Here is a 20,281-nt window from a genome sequence, read left to right as displayed (position 1 = left end):
TTAAAGAAGAACTAACTCACCTGGCTGGGATTCTTAATTCTGCTCTTTGTTTCTTTGTTTTCATTCAGACGTCCCGCCTCACCTGCCCCAGTCAGCCAATAGGAGACGTGATTCCACTCGCTCAGGTAGGCTGAATCACCTGGTGGGGTTTCAGTCTGTGGGACTCCTGCTGGACTTTCTAAACCGTCTCTAAAGCTCCCATGTCATTGTGTCTGTGTCTGTGTGTGTGTGTGTGTGTGTGTGTGTGTGTGTGTGTGTGTGTGTGTGTGTGTGTGTGTGTGTGTGTGTGTCTGTGTGTGTGTGTGTGTGTGTCTGTGTCTGTGTCTGTGTCTGTGTGTCTGTGTGTGTGTGTCTGTGTCTGTGTCTGTGTGTGTGTGTGTCTGTGTCTGTGTGTGTGTGTGTGTGTGTGTGTGTTCCAGGTGAGGAAGACGAGGAGCTTCATGGTAAACTGGAGGAAGATCGTTTTCTCTTCTCGTTAGAAAACACATCGGCAGCGTGTGACGTGCTGGACCTGCGGGAGGTTCTCTCCGTGTTTCTGAAGGACGGGTAAGAACCAGAACATCTGTCTGGGATCTTTTCTTCTTCTACACTCGGACCAGAACATCTGTCTGGGATCTTTTCTTCTTCTACACTCGGACCAGAACATCTGTCTGGGATCTTTTCTTCTTCTACACTCGGACCAGAACATCTGTCTGGGATCTTTTCTTCTTCTACACTCAGACCAGAACATCTGTCTGGGATCTTTTCTTCTTCTACACTCAGACCAGAACATCTGTCTGGGATCTTTTTCTTCTTCTACACTCAGACCAGAACATCTGTCTGGGATCTTTTCTTCTTCTACACTCGGACCAGAACATCTGTCTGGGATCTTTTCTTCTTCTACACTCAGACCAGAACATCTGTCTGGGATCTTTTCTTCTTCTACACTCAGACCAGAACATCTGTCTGGGATCTTTTCTTCTTCTACACTCAGACCAGAACATCTGTCTGGGATCTTTTCTTCTTCTACACTCAGACCAGAACATCTGTCTGGGATCTTTTCTTCTTCTACACTCAGACCAGAACATCTGTCTGAGATCTTTTCTTCTTACTGTTTTAAACCTCATGTTGTCTTCACGGTGACCAACGTGCAATGTTTAGTATATCTGGGTCAAAATTTAAACTATTTTTTTTCAGCGTTGTGGTTGTTTGTTTTTTCTGAAAATTTGCTTGGAAGAAAACCCAATTTTCCGAAATATTATTTTTTTAAATCAGAGGACAACAGGATGGATAAACACTGTGAAAAATGTGAGTTTCTTTTAACCAAAATGTCAAAAGAAAAAACGTGGCTGGTTCCCTACGGCGCTCGTCACAAGTAAATGAAATGATCAGCTCACTACTTACATTGAACTTTTGTGTTTTATTAAGCTTTACAGCATTTGAACAACAATTGAAAAAACATCAGAAAAAGTGACGAAAACATTTCCAAAATATCAGGAAAAGCAACAAAAGTCTCAAAAAAGACAACCAAACATTATAAAGTTGACATTTTTACACAGAAAAGCAAAGTTGCACAGTCGCCGGGACGTCAACACGAGAGTGAAATCTTTTTGATCTTTAACGTGAGTAAGAATGTGAAGTTAGACAGTGACATCAGCAGGTCTGGAAGAACAATGGAGCTCACAGAGACAGAGACAGGTGTGTCCAAACGGGATGTATTAGGAGACAGAGACAGGTGTGATGGACTGATGTGTGAGACAACAGCTCCCCCTGGTGGACACTCCTCTGTCTCTGCAGGTCATCATTGGAACACATGTTGGTGTCTAACCCTAACCAAACATTAACCAAACATTAACCAAACATTAACCAAACATTAACCACATGTTTATCCCTCGTGTGTCTCCCGTCTCTAACTTTGTGTTTTTCTGGCTCGAAATTTCAACGTTTTGTTGTTCTTTTTCTGTACTTTTCTCAACGATTTTGTATTCTATACAAATTGTTTTTGTCACTTTTTTTTAATTATGTTTTTGTTAAGATGATGTTGTTTTTTTCTTCACTTTTTTCAAATTTTTTTGTCACTTTTTTAAACAAGTTTTCGTCACCTTTGGCAATGTTTTAGATGTTTTATTTGGAACTTTTTTGGATATATTTATTTGGAACTTTTTTGGATATATTTATTTGGTCACTTTTTTCACTTTTTTCAGTGTAAAAGACAATGAATTGTTTTGTTGATTTTTATTTTTTTCCTGCATTTTTGTAGCTTTTTCCAACATTTGTCACCTTTTTCAACATTCTTTTGTCATAGTTCTGATGTAGAAAGTTTCTGTAAACGGGTCAAATTTGACCCGAGGACAACAGGAGGGATCAAACTGCAACCGTTAACCTTCTCTGGGAACAAAGGAGCGATATATCGGATGGCTGGGAGGAACACTTTCATTCAGTGTCAGACTCTTTAGTAACCCCAGCGGGAGACTCAGTCCAACCACTCAGTTCCTACAAGAGTTAAACATGTTGAAGATGTCAGAGGAAACCTATTAAAACAGTTCCAATAACTGGCTTCATGATAGGAGAGCAGCTGCCTCTGTTGATGCTTTTAAAAGCAGCTAAAACCTTCATTGCCAAAGTCATTAACTGGTGGTTGGTGCATACGTGAACAAACATACTGAACATTAATGCCGATACAAATACATCCAAAACAGCTGTTTAATATAAGAAAAAAAGAAAGGGGCTGAATGGATATATATATATATATATATATATATATATATATATATATATATATATATATATATATATATATATATATATATATATATATATATATATATATATAAATGCAATGAGCATGTATTGTATTACTCTGTATTATTCTTGCCCTTGTGATTTATTTAGATTTTTATTGGCTATGTTGTCTTACGTGTGTGTGTGTGTGTGTGTGTGTGTGTGTGTGTGTGTGTGTGTGTGTGTGTGTGTGTGTGTGTGTGTGTGTGTGTGTGTGTGTGTGTGTGTGGTCAGACATCAGTTTGAGATGGTGACGCTGAGCGATCGTCTGGTCTGTGCTGCTGACAGCCAGGAGGAGCTGCTGACTCACCTGCATCACATCCTCAAGGTACACCTGTCGGAGTACAACCCCAGGACTAGTTCACAGTATACACCCAATCACCACGACAACAATCACTTCCTGGACCCGTGGATTTGAATTGTGAAGAGATGTGAAATCTGCAAACATGTAACACTGTAATGTTTAAAGTTAAACACGGAGGTCACACCTAAATATTCTCCAAATATTCCAACTTTTCTAAAATATTTCCGCTGTTATTCTCTGTGCTCTGTTGCTTTGCTGACTCCATTGATAAACCAAATCTAGCGTTACCATAGCAACATGTCTCTGCCGGTTAGTCCGTGGCCCAACACGTAGATTAGCTCTCCAAGCTGCTGACAGAGGATTTAGATCAGCTGTTGCTCAGAGACGGAAATGAAGCTATCTCTGGGACGGGCTCTGTTCTCTGGTTTCTAGTTTAACTTTCTGTTTCCAGGTGATCCTCCCAGGGGGCGTGTCCTACGCCGAGGTGGGCGGGGCCTCTGCCGTCAGTAAGGTGTGTGTGGTTGAGGTGGGCGGGGCCTCGAGTCACTCTGACGCCTGGTTGTTGCTGTGGGAGGACGGAGTCAGTGTTTATCCCGTCAACAGAGACACACAGCAGGCGCTGAGGATGGATCTGAGCACGCTCACTCACCACGGTAACAGCCTTCATTTCCCTCCAGCCCATAATAATAATAATAATAATCTAAGTGGAACAAACCAGATCACATTAATACCAAATAATCAAATGCCCAACAAACATAGGCTGCAGATACAAGCTGAGAAAAAATGTAAACAACACAAAAGGAAAGCAAAGTAAACTATGATCATAAAGCCAACCAGTGACAGCGCTGCTGAATAAATATGTTTAACCCTGTGTTACCTTCTGGGTGGAAATTGGAAATGAACACTTTATATTTTACTCTTTTGATGTTCGTGTCTCTTTTTTTGCGGCTTTTTAAAAAACCTTTTTGACTCAACATTTTGTAAAAACTCTTGTTTGTAACCACGTGGAATAAAATAAGTAGTGCAAAAAGAAAGAAGAGGGGGTGGGGGGTGTAAGGTGCACAAGTTCTAAGACGCTAATGTGAAAAAAATAATAAAATAATAAGTATGGTTTATATAAAGTGTGGAGTAATGATATTGCACAGTATACAGATATTGCACATTTCAATTTTATTTATAGTATCAAATCATAACGAGTTATCTCAGGACACTTTACAGATAGAGTAGGTCTAGACCACACTCTTTAATTTACAAAGACCCAACAATTCCAGAGTTATCAATATTCTCCATGGTATTAAATATTGCACATCAGGTGGGTAGAAGAGAGTCTGGGGTTGGGGGGGGGTTAGAACTGTTGAGTCTCATGGACCTGATGCACCTGTAGCTCCTCCCTGAGTCTCCTGGTCCTGAAAATACTGTGGTCTCTACAGTGGTCTGACATGTTGATAGTTTAGAGTCCTTGGTTTCTATCTTTCTATTACATCTTTCTATTAAATCTTTCTATTACATCTTCTATTACATCTTCTATTACATCTTCTATTACATCTTTCATTACATCTTTCTATTACATCTTCTATTACATCTTCTATTAAATCTTTCTATTACATCTTCTATTACATCTTCTATTACATCTTTCTATTACATCTTCTATTACATCTTTCTATTACATCTTCTATTACATCTTCTATTAAATCCTTCTATTACATCTTTCTATTACATCTTCTATTAAATCTTTCTATTACATCTTCTATTACATCTTCTATTACATCTTTCTATTACATCTTTCTATTACATCTATTACATCTTCTATTAAATCCTTCTATTACATCTTCTGTTACATCTTCTATTACATCTTTCTATTACATCTTCTATTACATCTTCTATTAAATCTTTCTATTACATCTTCTATTACATCTTCTATTACATCTTCTATTAAATCCTTCTATTACATCTTCTATTACATCTTTCATTACATCTTTCATTACATCTTTCATTACATCTTTCTATTACATCTTCTATTACATCTTCTATTACATCTTTCTATTACATCTTTCTATTACATCTTTCTATTACATCTTCTATTACATCTTTCTATTACATTTTCTATTACATCTTCTATTAAATATTTCTATTACATCTTCTATTACATCTTTCTATTACATCTTCTATTACATCTTCTATTTCATCTTCTAATACATCTATTACATCTTCTGTTACATCTTTCTATTACATCTTTATATTACATCTTCTATTACATCTTCTATTAAATCCTTCTATTACATCTTCTATTACATCTTCTATTAAATCCTTCTATTACATCTTCTATTAAATCCTTCTATTACATCTTCTATTACATCTTTCTATTACATCTTTGTATTACATCTTATATTTCATCTTCTATTACATCTTCTGTTACATCTTTCTATTACATCTTTCTATTACATCTTCTATTATATCTTCTATTACATATTTCTGTTACATCTTCTATTACATATTCTATTACATCTTCTATTAAATCTTTTATTACATCTTTCTATTACATCTTTCTATTACATCTTCTATTACATCTTTCTGTTACATCTTTCTATTACGTCTTCTATTACATCTTCTATTAAATCTTTCTATTACATCTTCTATTACATCTTCTATTACATCTTTCATTACATCTTCTATTACATCTTCTATTACATCTTCTATTACATCTTCTATTACATCTTCTATTACATCTTCTATTACATCTTTCATTACATCTTCTATTACATCTTCTATTACATCTTCTATTACATCTTTCTATTACATCTTCTATTTCATCTTCTATTACATCTTCTGTTACATCTTTCTATTACATCTTCTATTACATCTTCTATTAAATCCTTCTATTAAATCCTTCTATTACATCTTCTATTACATCTTCTATTACATCTTTCTATTACATCTTATATTTCATCTTCTATTACATCTTCTATTACATCTTCTGTTACATCTTTCTATTACATCTTTCTATTACATCTTTCTATTACATCTATTATATCTTCTATTACATATTTCTGTTACATATTCTATTACATCTTCTATTAAATCTTTTATTACATCTTTCTATTACATCTTTCTATTACATCTTCTATTATATCTTCTATTACATCTTTCTGTTACATCTTTCTATTACATCTTTCTATTACATCTTCTATTACATGTTTTTATTATATCTTTCTGTATTCTGACAGAATGTGTTTTCTTATAACTCCAAAGAAACTGGTTTAAATGAACTTCCTGTTAACCAGAAGTAAAAAGTGAAGCCTGTGAATGAATAAAATCTGAAACTCTTTTTCAGAAATGGGTCCATCTGAAAACATCATCACCATGGCAACGGCAGACAGGTAACAACCTCAGTGATACTTTCCTCACCACAACAACAAAACAACAGATTGTAGATGCTAATTCAGAAGTTTTCAGTAGAGAAGTTCTGAAACCTCAACGTATCAGCCAGCGTGTCCTATATTGGATTATGTTTATAACAGCTGTTACTACTATATGCCTTGTCATTAGTGGAATTATTTCCCTTATTAATAAAAAAGCAAAGGGTGGCTACTTTGAAGAATCTAAAATATAAGACATGTTTTCAGTTATTTCACACTTTTTTGTTAAGTACATAATTCCATATGTGTTCATTCATAGTTTTGATGCCTTCAGTGAGAATCTACAATGTAAATAGTTATGAAAATAAAAAGGAAACGCATTGAATGAGAAGGTGTGTCCAAACTTTTGGCCTGTACTGTACATGTATGTTATATATATATATATATATATATATATATATATATATATATATATATATATATATATATATATATATATATATATATGTATGTGTGTGTATATGTGTGTCTATGTGTGTCTGATAGCACATTGTGTATTAATTGCAGTACTTCCCGTACTAGGGTTTAGACAGAATTAGATCGTGCTATCGGATCAGAACATCTTTATTCTAAAGGGTTCTCTGACCTGAGGTGGTTTTTCCCGTCAGGAGGATGGCGTTGAGGTTCGAGGAGCAGCACAGCTGCCAATCGTGGTTCAGCCACCTGCAGACGGCTCTGACCAATCAGAGAGCAGCTCCCCAGCGCCAGAGCCCAGCTCGCCGGTCTCTGTACCCGGTGATGTCACAGGGTTCGGTCCCGCCGGCCGTGGAGCGCTGCATCTCCCACATCACCGCCCACGGTCAGTTTGGCATTCCTACTTATAGTACTCATTCCTCCCTCTCAGTCCCCCCTCTCATTCCCCCCTCTCAGTCCCCCCTCTCAGTCCCCCCTCTCAGTCCCCCCTCTCATTCCCCCTGCTCTGGTGTTCCCTCCTCTCAGTCCCCCCTCTCAGTCCCCCCTCTCAGTCCCCCCCTCTCATTCCCCCTGCTCTGGTGTTCCCTCCTCTCAGTCCCCTCTCAGTCCCCCCTCTCATTCCCCCTCTCAGTCCCCCCCTCTCATTCCCCCTCTCAGTCCCCCCCTCTCAGTCCCCCTCTCAGTCCCCCTCTCAGTCCCCCTCTCAGTCCCCCCTCTCAGTCCCCCCTCTCCCCCTCTCATTCCCCTCTCATTCCCCCCCCTCAGTCCCCCTCTCAGTCCCCCCCCCCCTCTCAGTTCCCCCTCTCATTCCCCCTCTCATTCCCCTCTCAGTCCCCTCTCAGTCCCCCTGCTCTGGTGTTTCCCCTCTCTGTGTGTGTGTGTGTGTGTGTGTGTGTGTGTGTGTGTGTGTGTGTATGTTTGTGTGTGTGTGTGTGTGTGTGTGTGTGTGTGTGTGTGTGTCTGTGTGTGTGTGTGTGTGTGTCTGTGTGTGTGTGTGTGTGTGTGTGTGTGTGTGTGTGTGTGTGTGTGTCTATCTGTGTCTGTGTGTGTGTGTGTGTGTGTGTGTGTGTGTGTGTCTGTGTGTGTGTGTGTGTGTGTGTGTGTGTGTGTCTGTGTCTGTGTCTGTGTGTGTGTGTGTGTGTGTGTGTCTGTGTGTGTGTGTGTGTGTGTGTGTGTGTGTGTGTGTGTGTGTGTGTCTCAGGTCTGAAGGTGGACGGCGTGTACCGACGCTGCGGCCTGGCTCCCAAAGTCACCCGATTGGTGGAAGCCCTGATGACATCACCTAGCTCCGCCCCTCTGGAGAGTGACGAGCAGGGTGTTCTGGATGCTGGCTCCGCCCTCAAACAATATGTCCGCCAGCGGGAGAGTCTGATTCCCGACGCCGTGCGCCAGCACTGGCTCAACGCTGCAGGTCAGAACACCAAGCTCACGGAGTTTAAATAAAGATTAGTTTCAACAAAGTTCATTCAGTTTAAATAAAGTTTACTTTGAACAAAGTTCATTCAGTTTAAATAAAGTTTACTTTGAACCAGTTTCATTCAGTTTAAATAAAGTTTACTTTGAACCAGGTTCATTCAGTTTAAATAAAGTTTACTTTGAACCAGGTTCATTCAGTTTAAATAAAGTTTACTTTGAACCAGGTTCATTCAGTTTGAATTCAGTTGAAGTATTATTATTATCATGGGTAGGGATGCACCGATCCGACTTTTTCAGTCCCGATACCGACGCCAGGGCTTTGTGTATCTGTCGATACCCGATACCGATCCGATACCGTTGCTGAATTAATAATAAACTGTATACCTTCCACCTCATACCTTCCTTCCACCATATGGAAGAATTAATAATAAACTGTATAACTTCCACCTTTTATACCTTCCTTCCACCATATGGAAGAATTAATAATAAACTGTATAACTTCCACCTTTTATACCTTCCTTCTACCATATGGAAGAATTAATAATAAACTGTATAACTTCCACCTTTTATACCTTCCTTCTACCATATGGAAGAATTAATAATAAACTGTATAACTTCCACCTTTTATACCTTCCTTCCACCATATGGAAGAATTAATAATAAACTGTATAACTTCCACCTTTTATACCTTCCTTCCACCATATGGAAGAATTAATAATAAACTGTATACCTTCCACCTCATACCTTCCTTCTACCATATGGAAGAATTAATAATAAACTGTATACTGTATACCTTCCACCTCATACCTTCCTTCCACCATATGGAAGAATTAATAATAAACTGTATACCTTCCACCTCATACCTTCCTTCCACCATATGGAAGAATTAATAATAAACTGTATACCTTCCACCTCATACCTTCCTTCCACCATATGGAAGAATTAATAATAAACTGTATACCTTCCACCTCATACCTTCCTTCCACCATATGGAAGAATTAATAATAAACTGTATAACTTCCACCTTTTATACCTTCCTTCCACCATATGGAAGAATTAATAATAAACTGTATACCTTCCACCTTATACCTTCCTTCTACCATATGGAAGAATTAATAATAAACTGTATACCTTCCACCTCATACCTTCCTTCCACCATATGGAAGAATTAATAATAAACTGTATACCTTCCACCTTATACCTTCCTTCCACCATATGGAAGAATTAATAATAAACTGTATACCTTCCACCTTATACCTTCCTTCCACCATATGGAAGAATTAATAATAAACTGTATACCTTCCACCTTATACCTTCCTTCCACCATATGGAAGAATTAATAATAAACTGTATACCTTCCACCTTTTATACCTTCCTTCTACCATATGGAAGAATTAATAATAAACTGTATACCTTCCACCTTATACCTTCCTTCCACCATATGGAAGAATTAATAATAAACTGTATACCTTCCACCTTTTATACCTTCCTTCTACCATATGGAAGAATTAATAATAAACTGTATAACTTCCACCTTTTATACCTTCCTTCCACCATATGGAAGAATTAATAATAAACTGTATAACTTCCACCTTTTATACCTTCCTTCTACCATATGGAAGAATTAATAATAAACTGTATACCTTCCACCTTTCATACCTTCCTTCTACCATATGGAAGAATTAATAATAAACTGTATACCTTCCACCTTTTATACCTTCCTTCTACCATATGGAAGAATTAATAATAAACTGTATACCTTCCACCTTTCATACCTTCCTTCTACCATATGGAAGAATTAATAATAAACTGTATAACTTCCACCTTTTATACCTTCCTTCTACCATATGGAAGAATTAATAATAAACTGTATACCTTCCACCTTATACCTTCCTTCCACCATATGGAAGAATTAATAATAAACTGTATAATACCTTAACCTTCCTTCCACCATATGGAAGAATTAATAATAAACTGTATACCTTCCACCTTATACCTTCCTTCTACCATATGGAAGAATTAATAATAAACTGTATACCTTCCACCTCATACCTTCCTTCCACCATATGGAAGAATTAATAATAAACTGTATACCTTCCACCTCATACCTTCCTTCTACCATATGGAAGAATTAATAATAAACTGTATACCTTCCACCTTATACCTTCCTTCCACCATATGGAAGAATTAATAATAAACTGTATACCTTCCACCTTATACCTTCCTTCCACCATATGGAAGAATTAATAATAAACTGTATACCTTCCTTCCACCATATGGAAGAATTAATAATAAACTGTATAACTTCCACCTTTTATACCTTCCTTCCACCATATGGAAGAATTAATAATAAACTGTATACCTTCCACCTTCCTTCCACCATATGGACCAATGGAAGAATAAAATAAACTGTATAACTTCCACCTTTTATACCTTCCTTCCACCATATGGAAGAATTAATAATAAACTGTATACCTTCCACCTTCCTTCCACCATATGGAAGAATTAATAATAAACTGTATAACTTCCACCTTTTATACCTTCCTTCCACCATATGGAAGAATTAATAATAAACTGTATAACTTCCACCTTTTTTATAACCATATGGAAGAATTAATAATAAACTGTACCTTCTTCCACCTTATACCTTCCTTCCACCATATGGAAGAATTAATAATAAACTGTATACCTTCCACCTCATACCTTCCTTCTACCATATGGAAGAATTAATAATAAACTGTATACCTTCCACCTTATACCTTCCTTCCACCATATGGAAGAATTAATAATAAACTGTATACCTTCCACCTTATACCTTCCTTCTACCATATGGAAGAATTAATAATAAACTGTATACCTTCCACCTTATACCTTCCTTCTACCATATGGAAGAATTAATAATAAACTGTATACCTTCCACCTTATACCTTCCTTCCACCATATGGAGGCGACTAAAGGCACCAGACCTTCCTAACTAAACATTACTTTCCTAACTAAGACAAAATAACATAGATGAAATGTATTGAATTCTCTTTTTTTTTTTTTTAAAAACAACTGTGCATTCAAATCGAAAATATAATGTATTCAAACTTCTTAAAATAAATGTAAATAAATAATAATGGGCCACCTTTATATAGGTTTATAATGGCTTATTCTACTGTCAGGAGTACATAGAATATCTCAAAAACATGTTAATGTCATCATGTTTACTAAAAGCTTTTATTACTAAAGGGTTTGGCTCCACGACATTATACAATAACTTTATATGAAGGACAATCCATCAAACAGTTACAGAAGCTAAACTATTTTTATTGTGCAAACTGTAAAGTAGTAAAATAAACTAAAATCTAATGAATACACATACAAACAACTTTAACATTGTTTCCCTTCCAAAACTAAATAGTTGTAAGCTAGTTGTATAACCACTACCTTGGCCACAGGTAAGTTAGGTTGTTGTAGTGGGAGAGTGAACGGAGCTCCGCTGTCAGCCTCCTTCGCTGTTTGAATAATAATAATAATAATAATAATAATAATATATATATATATATATATATATATATATATATATATATATATATATATATATAATATAATATAATGTTAGCAGGTTGGAGGACGTATTTCAGCGAGGCGAGACACCTTAAATCCAGAGTTTGAATCATTGCTCTGAACCGGCTTTCTGTTGCTCCGCTGCATGCTTGAAGTGACAGGTCTTTAACGTTAGCACAGTAACGTTAGCACAGTAACGTTAGCACAGTAACGTTAGCACAGTAACGTTAGCACGGCCGAGTAATGTTAGAGCGACGGGCAACAACAGTGGCTACATTATGTCCGATTTGTTAGAAACAAAAAAAACTTGGGAACAACAGACGGCTCCTCTCTTGAGCACACGTTGTTCTGGTGTATCTCCGCTCTCTCTTCATCCTCTAGCTAACTCTCTTCATCCTCTAGCTAACTCTCTTCATCCTCTAGCTAACTCTCTTCATCCTCTAGCTAACTCTCTTCATCCTCTCTTCATCCTCTAACTAACTCTCTTCATCCTCTAGCTAACTCTCTTCATCCTCTAGCTAACTCTCTTCATCCTCTCTTCATCCTCTAACTAACTCTCTTCATCCTCTAGCTAACTCTCTTCATCCTCTAGCTAACTCTCTTCATCCTCTAACTAACTCTCTTCATCCTCTAGCTAACTCTCTTCATCCTCTTGCTAACTCTCTTCATCCTCTAACTAACTCTCTTCATCCTCTAGCTAACTCTCTTCATCCTCTTGCTAACTCTCTTCATCCTCTAGCTAACTCTCTTCATCCTCTAGCTAACTCTCTTCATCCTCTCTTCATCCTCTAACTCTCTTCATCCTCTAGCTAACTCTCTTCATCCTCTAACTAACTCTCTTCATCCTCTAGCTAACTCTCTTCATCCTCTAGCTAACTCTCTTCATCCTCTAGCTAACTCTCTTCATCTTCTAGCTAACTCTCTTCATCCTCTAGCTAACTCTCTTCATCCTCTAGCTAACTCTCTTCATCCTCTCTTCATCCTCTAGCTAACTCTCTTCATCCTCTAGCTAACTTTCTTCATCCTCTAGCTAACTCTCTTCATCATCTCTTCATCCTCTAGCTAACTCTCTTCATCCTCTAGCTAACTCTCTTCATCCTCTAGCTAACTCTCTTCATCCTCTCTTCATCCTCTAGCTAACTCTCTTCATCCTCTAGCTAACTCTCTTCATCCTCTAACTAACTCTCTTCATCCTCTAGCTAACTCTCTTCATCCTCTAGCTAACTCTCTTCATCTTCTAGCTAACTCTCTTCATCCTCTAGCTAACTCTCTTCATCCTCTAGCTAACTTTCTTCATCCTCTAGCTAACTCTCTTCATCCTCTCTTCATCCTCTAGCTAACTCTCTTCATCCTCTAGCTAACTCTCTTCATCCTCTAGCTAACTTTCTTCATCCTCTAGCTAACTCTCTTCATCCTCTCTTCATCCTCTAGCTAACTCTCTTCATCCTCTCTTCATCCTCTAGCTAACTCTCTTCATCCTCTAGCTAACTCTCTTCATCCTCTAGCTAACTCTCTTCATCCTCTCTTCATCCTCTAGCTAACTCTCTTCATCCTCTAGCTAACTCTCTTCATCCTCTCTTCATCCTCTAGCTAACTTTCTTCATTCTCTAGCTAACTCTCTTCATCCTCTAGCTAACTCTCTTCATCCTCTAGCTAACTCTCTTCATCCTCTCTTCATCCTCTAGCTAACTCTCTTCATCCTCTAGCTAACTCTCTTCATCCTCTAGCTAACTCTCTTCATCCTCTAGCTAACTTTCTTCATCCTCTAGCTAACTCTCTTCATCCTCTCTTCATCCTCTAGCTAACTCTCTTCATCCTCTAGCTAACTCTCTTCATCCTCTAGCTAACTCTCTTCATCCTCTAGCTAACTCTCTTCATCCTCTAGCTAACTTTCTTCATCCTCTAGCTAACTCTCTTCATCCTCTCTTCATCCTCTAGCTAACTCTCTTCATCCTCTCTTCATCCTCTAGCTAACTCTCTTCATCCTCTAGCTAACTCTCTTCATCCTCTCTTCATCCTCTAGCTAACTCTCTTCATCCTCTAGCTAACTCTCTTCATCCTCTAGCTAACTTTCTTCATTCTCTAGCTAACTCTCTTCATCCTCTAGCTAACTCTCTTCATCCTCTAGCTAACTCTCTTCATCCTCTAGCTAACTCTCTTCATCCTCTCTTCATCCTCTAGCTAACTCTCTTCATCCTCTAGCTAACTCTCTTCATCCTCTAGCTAACTCTCTTCATCCTCTAGCTAACTGTCTTCATCCTCTAGCTAACTCTCTTCATCCTCTAGCTAACTCTCTTCATCCTCTAGCTAACTCTCTTCATCCTCTCTTCATCCTCTAGCTAACTCTCTTCATCCTCTCTTCATCCTCTAGCTAACTCTCTTCATCCTCTAGCTAACTCTCTTCATCCTCTAGCTAAGTCTCTTCATCCTCTCTTCATCCTCTAGCTAACTCTCTTCATCCTCTAGCTAACTTTCTTCATTCTCTAGCTAACTCTCTTCATCCTCTAGCTAATTCTCTTCATCCTCTGGCTAACTCTCTTCATCCTCTAGCTAACTCTCTTCATCCTCTCTTCATCCTCTAGCTAACAATCTTCATCCTCTAGCTAACTCTCTTCATCCTCTAGCGAACTCTCTTCATCCTCTCTTCATCCTCTAGCTAACTCTCTTCATCCTCTAGCTAACTCTCTTCATCCTCTAGCTAACTCTCTTCATCCTCTAGCTAACTCTCTTCATCCTCTAGCTAACTCTCTTCATCCTCTAGCTAACTTTCTTCATCCTCTAGCTAACTCTCTTCATCCTCTAGCTAACTCTCTTCATCCTCTAGCTAACTGTCTTCATCCTCTAGCTAACTCTCTTCATCCTCTAGCTAACTCTCTTCATCCTCTAGCTAACTCTCTTCATCCTCTAGCTAACTTTCTTAATCCTCTAGCTAACTCTCTTCATCCTCTAGCTAACTCTCTTCATCCTCTAGCTAACTCTCTTCATCCTCTAGCTAACTTTCTTCATCCTCTAGCTAACTCTCTTCATCCTCTAGCTAACTCTCTTCATCCTCTAGCTAACTCTCTTCATCCTCTCTTCATCCTCTAGCTAACTCTCTTCATCCTCTAGCTAACTCTCTTCATCCTCTAGCTAACTTTCTTCATCCTCTAGCTAACTCTCTTCATCCTCTAGCTAACTTTCTTCATCCTCTAGCTAACTCTCTTCATCCTCTAGCTAACTCTCTTTATCCTCTAGCTAACTTTCTTCATCCTCTAACTAACTCTCTTCATCCTCTAGCTAACTTTCTTCATCCTCTAGCTAACTCTCTTCATCCTCTAGCTAACTCTCTTCATCCTCTAGCTAACTCTCTTCATCCTCTCTTCATCCTCTAGCTAACTCTCTTCATCCTCTAGCTAACTCTCTTCATCCTCTAGCTAACTCTCTTCCTCCTCTAGCTAACTCTCTTCATCCTGAAATGTATGTAAAATGTGTAAAATGTAAAATTATTAGTGTTAGAAACTGTTTGTCTCAAATTGTTATATGCTTTGGTGTTTTATCTTTTTAAAGAGAGTTAGTTGTTGGTTATTAATTGTTTTGTTATGAAGTTACTACCATGAGTGAAAAGGGTACGCAGTTAACCGGGGTCCCAGTGCTGCGACGGAGTGAAAAAAATTCAATTTAATTTTTCCGATCCAGCTATTTTGTCAATATCGGGGCCGATACCCGATCCAAATATCGGATCGGTGCACCCCTAATTATGGGCACCTGACTTCCAGCACTTCGTTAAAATGAACTCACTCATCACGTTTTGGACATTTTATAAATCTGGTTTTTAACCTGCAACCTTCTCCTTGGAACTTTCTTAAGCTTATTATCCTAAATTATTCATCAGATATGTTTTCTCATCCAGAACAGTTGTATTGTCTTTCTATCTTTGTTATGAATGGGTTTTGGTTTTTGTCCTTATAATCTGACTTGATGTCGCCCCTCAGTGATGTCTAAATAAAACTTGAATGAATGAATGAATGAGTGAATGAATGAGTGAATACATTCCAACCACCAGCATCACTAAACTGCTCTTCTTCTCTCAGTGATTTCAGATGAACGCTCCAGGTTTTCAGCCTACCGACGGTTGCTGAGGCAACTCCCTGACGACAACCGAGCAACACTGAACGCACTGTTTGGACACTTCTACATGTAACACAGATACACACACACACACACACACACACACACACACACACACACACACACAGACACACATACACACAAACACACACACACACAACACAGGTTTGTGGGGACCTGTCATTGACATAATGCATTCCCTAGCCCCTTACCCTAAATGCCTAACCTTAACCCTTACCCTAACCTAAGGTTTTAGTTCAGTTTATTAAGATGTATTTATGTGTATTACATTTTCAGCAAAGCTGATTTTAGATTGCACAGTCAGACATTTGATATGTTTTTTTCAGGCTGATGTGAAAAATATTTAAAATGTGACGGAAACCATCCTTATTTAAAATATCATATATTTGATGTATTAAAGTCTATGGTTTGAACACTAAGAGATGGAAGCAGGTGAAGTGTGTGCAGCGATGGCAGCATTAGCAGCGTTAGCAGCTGACGTGAGATGTGTTTCCTGTCTCCTCAGGGTCCAGGTCTTCTCTCAGGTGAACAGGATGTCAGCTCAGAACCTGGCTCTGGTTCTGGTCCCGACTCTGTTCCAGACTCTGAACCAGGATCTGCTCCGACTCACCAGAGAGCTCATCATCCACCACACGCTGCTCTTCCTGGTAACTACACGCCACGCAGCAGAGACGGGTTCTATATTAAAATATATATATATATTAGTTCTCTGAGATGAGTTGTAGTTCTCTGTGATGTGTTGTAGTTCTCTGAGATGAGTTGTAGTTCTCTGAGATGAGTTGTAGTTCTCTGTGATGAGTTGTAGTTCTCTGAGATGAGTTGTAGTTCTCTGTGATGTGTTGTAGTTCTCTGAGATGAGTTGTAGTTCTCTGAGATGAGTTGTAGTTCTCTGTGATGAGTTGTAGTTCTCTGAGATGAGTTGTAGTTCTCTGAGATCAGTTGTAGTTCTCTGAGATCAGTTGTAGTTCTCTGAGATCAGTTGTAGTTCTCTGTGATGAGTTGTAGTTCTCTGTGATGAGTTGTAGTTCTCTGAGATGAGTTGTAGTTCTCTGAGATGAGTTGTAGTTCTCTGTGATGAGTTGTAGTTCTCTGAGATGTGTTGTAGTTCTCTGAGATGTGTTGTAGTTCTCTGTGATGAGTTGTAGTTCTCTGAGATGAGTTGTAGTTCTCTGAGATGTGTTGTAGTTCTCTGAGATGAGTTGTAGTTCTCTGAGATGTGTTGTAGTTCTCTGAGATGTGTTGTAGTTCTCTGTGATGTGTTGTAGTTCTCTGTGATGAGTTGTAGTTCTCTGTGATGAGTTGTAGTTCTCTGTGATGAGTTGTAGTTCTCTGAGATGAGTTGTAGTTCTCTGAGATGAGTTGTAGTTCTCTGTGATGAGTTGTAGTTCTCTGAGATCTGCATCAGAGACTCTTGCTCTTACTGAAATGTACAGTACATTAATAACATATAATAAGCCGTACTTTGTATCAAATTAGACCAAAATAGAAATACTGTTTGTTTTGTGATCCTGCAGACGGCTGAGAGAGGCGAGGAAGAGGAGGTCACCTTCCTCTGAAGATCACCTCTTGATTCTTCCACCTTCCCTCTGGAACATTTAACCCCGGCTCTGTCTCCTGTCCACCGTGAGACAACTTTTAGTTTCTCTGGGTCAACATTTTAATCAAAACTTTTTCTTTCAACATGTTATTCTTTTTTGACACTTGTAGATTTCCCCACTGTTTTGTCACCTTTCACAATTATATTTTTTTTTACATTTTCCCCGACAATTTTGCACCCTTATTCCCCCAAGTTGTTTCACTTTTCATGATGATTTTCTTGATTATTTTAATTATTTTTTTCCAAGTTTATTGTCACTTTTACAGATGTTTTTGTCACTTTTTCGACATGTTTTTCCTACATTTTTCACGTTTACATGAAGAGCGTCGTAGGGAACCATCCACGTTATTTTTTTGCACAATTTGGTTGAAAGAAACCCAAATTTCTGATATAGAAACTTTTTGAAAACCGGAGAGTTAAGTCATGAAATCATCAGTTAACTTTCTGCTGTTTAGGTCAAAGTGATCTTTTCCTTCAGGAAGAATAAAAGTTGTATTTTGATATTCTGTCACATGATGTCGTTTACATCTTTAGATAAATCATCTTTATGAAAATGTTAAATTAGAGTTTATATTTCCTCACAGAAAGTTTAAATGTTGTTAATCCTGTCGTTTAGTATCTCGAGGTTTATTATCTTTTGTCCCAAACTCATTAAATCAAAAACTAAACTTCTTCATTTCTCGTTCTTTCATTTTAAACATCTAAACAGGAAGTGGTTGACGAGGCTCCTAAATGGAACCGGTTGATGGTTTGACTCCCAGTGAGCAGGAACAGCCTTAAAATGAATAATGTTAGATATTAAGGCTGCCGTCTGTCTCTGTCTTATAAAAACATATAAAGCAGAGTACAGCCCCTTACAGAATGATAAAACACATAGAGACAGAAGAGCGTTACATAACAAACAAACCGTACAGATGGCTCTACTCCCTCCCCCCCAACCAGTCTGTTAGATCACTGAGCTGTTTAATAGGAGGGATGGACCAGACCAATTACAACTAGTTAGATCTGGGTACCTGCCAGTACAGAGTACCCATATGAGTACTTACAGCAACACTGAAGAACTTTTCCTCTTCGGTTCCCCTACAGGTTGGAAGAGGAATTTTCCATTATCCCTGTCGTAATGTCTCATTATGTCTCATTAAAACTACAGATCTGCTACCCCATCTGGCAAACTTGCACCAAAACAAGTACCTTAAAATAATGTTTCCAAAATTGTTTCGGGGGGGCATCAACTCATAACCGGGTGAACGGCACTTCTGCATTCACTTTGCAGCCCTCTATCGGCTATGACCGGACTATGTAAGTCTGTCAGATCAGGTAGCGGATCTGTAGTTCCACTGGGACATACTGGGACATACTGGGACATACTGGGACATAATGGGACAATTCCTCTTCCAACCTGTAGGGGGACCAAAGAGGAAAATATGGTATCAGAGTAAGTTCATCCCTAATAAAGACTTTATAAACTAATAAATACATCTTAAAATCATAATCAAAACTCTACAAACAATTTAATAAAAACAGCAAAACTAAGTTTGTGTTTGACATGAAGAATACAAGGCAAGGCAAGGCAGCTTTATTTGTATGGCACATTTCAGCAACAGGGCAATTCAAAGTGCTTTACATAAAACATTAAAGAGCAGTTAGAAAACAATCAAAAAACAATAATAAACATTAAAAACATTAAAATACAAGAATAAAATTGATAGTATAAGAATAAAAGTTACAGTGCAGTATAAGAAATTAAAGTTAATAAAATAGATTATTTAAAGAAAAGCAACATCAAAAAGATAGGTCTTTAGCTTAGATTTAAAAGAACTGAGAGTTGCAGCGGACCTACAGGTTTCTGGGAGTTTGTTCCAGATATGTGGAGCATAAAAACTGAACGCTGCTTCCCCCTGTTTAGTTCTGACTCTGGGGACAACAAGTAGACCTGTCCCAGACCACCTGAGAGGTCTGGGTAGGTCATAGTGTAGTAGACCTGTCCCAGACCACCTGAGAGGTCTGGGTGGGTCATAGTGTAGTAGACCTGTCCCAGACCACCTGAGAGGTCTGGGGGGTCATAGTGTAGTAGACCTGTCATAGACCACCTGAGAGGTCTGGGTGGGTCATAGTGTAGTAGACCTGTCCCAGACCACCTGAGAGGTCTGGGGGGGGTCATAGTGTAGCAGATCAGAAATGTATTTTGGCCCTAAACCGTTTAGTGATTTATAAACCAGTAAAAGTATTTTGAAATCAATTCTTTGAGGCACTGGAAGCCAGTGTAGAGACTTCAGTACTGGAGTGATGTGATCCACTTTCTTGGTCTTAGTGAGGACTCGAGCAGCAGCGTTCTGAATCAGCTGCAGCTGTCTGATGGATTTTTTAGGGAGACCTGTAAAGACACCGTTACAGTAGTCAAGTCTACTGAAGATAAAAGCATGGACAAGTTTTTCCAGATCCTGCTGAGACATAAGCCCTTTAACCCTTGATATATTTTTAAGGTGATAATAGGCAGATTTTTAATTATGTTAATGTGGCTTTTTAAAATTCAGGTCTGAGTCCATGACTACACCAAGATTTCTGGCTTTGTCTGTTGTTTTTAACATTGTCGTTTGAAGCTGAGCGCTGACTTTCAATCGTTCCTCTTTTGCTCCAAAAACAACCACCTCCGTTTTTCTTCATTTAATTTAAGAAAGTTCTGGCACATCCAATCAT

General features: G+C 38.3%; 1 protein-coding gene across 1 annotated transcript in view; it reads left to right on the top strand.

The window, feature by feature from the left end:
* Nucleotides 1-18,252, top strand: part of LOC114567369 (arf-GAP with Rho-GAP domain, ANK repeat and PH domain-containing protein 1) — a 46,048-nt gene extending 27,796 nt beyond the window's left edge. The window contains exons 18-27 of the mRNA XM_028596457.1: nt 69-125; nt 420-546; nt 2,995-3,088; nt 3,516-3,717; nt 6,396-6,441; nt 7,089-7,279; nt 8,096-8,305; nt 15,930-16,035; nt 16,493-16,634; nt 17,502-18,252. Coding sequence (XP_028452258.1) covers nt 69-125; nt 420-546; nt 2,995-3,088; nt 3,516-3,717; nt 6,396-6,441; nt 7,089-7,279; nt 8,096-8,305; nt 15,930-16,035; nt 16,493-16,634; nt 17,502-17,543 — 1,217 coding nt within the window. The 3' untranslated portion in view covers nt 17,544-18,252. The remainder of the gene's footprint in view (nt 1-68; nt 126-419; nt 547-2,994; nt 3,089-3,515; nt 3,718-6,395; nt 6,442-7,088; nt 7,280-8,095; nt 8,306-15,929; nt 16,036-16,492; nt 16,635-17,501) is intronic.
* The last annotated feature ends 2,029 nt before the right edge of the window (nt 18,253-20,281 follow it).

This window comes from Perca flavescens, chromosome 13, assembly GCF_004354835.1.
Source record: "Perca flavescens isolate YP-PL-M2 chromosome 13, PFLA_1.0, whole genome shotgun sequence".
Lineage (NCBI taxonomy): Eukaryota > Metazoa > Chordata > Actinopteri > Perciformes > Percidae > Perca > Perca flavescens.
The sequence above is the reverse complement of the archived record's forward strand: the minus strand, read 5'-3'. Positions and strand labels throughout refer to the sequence as shown.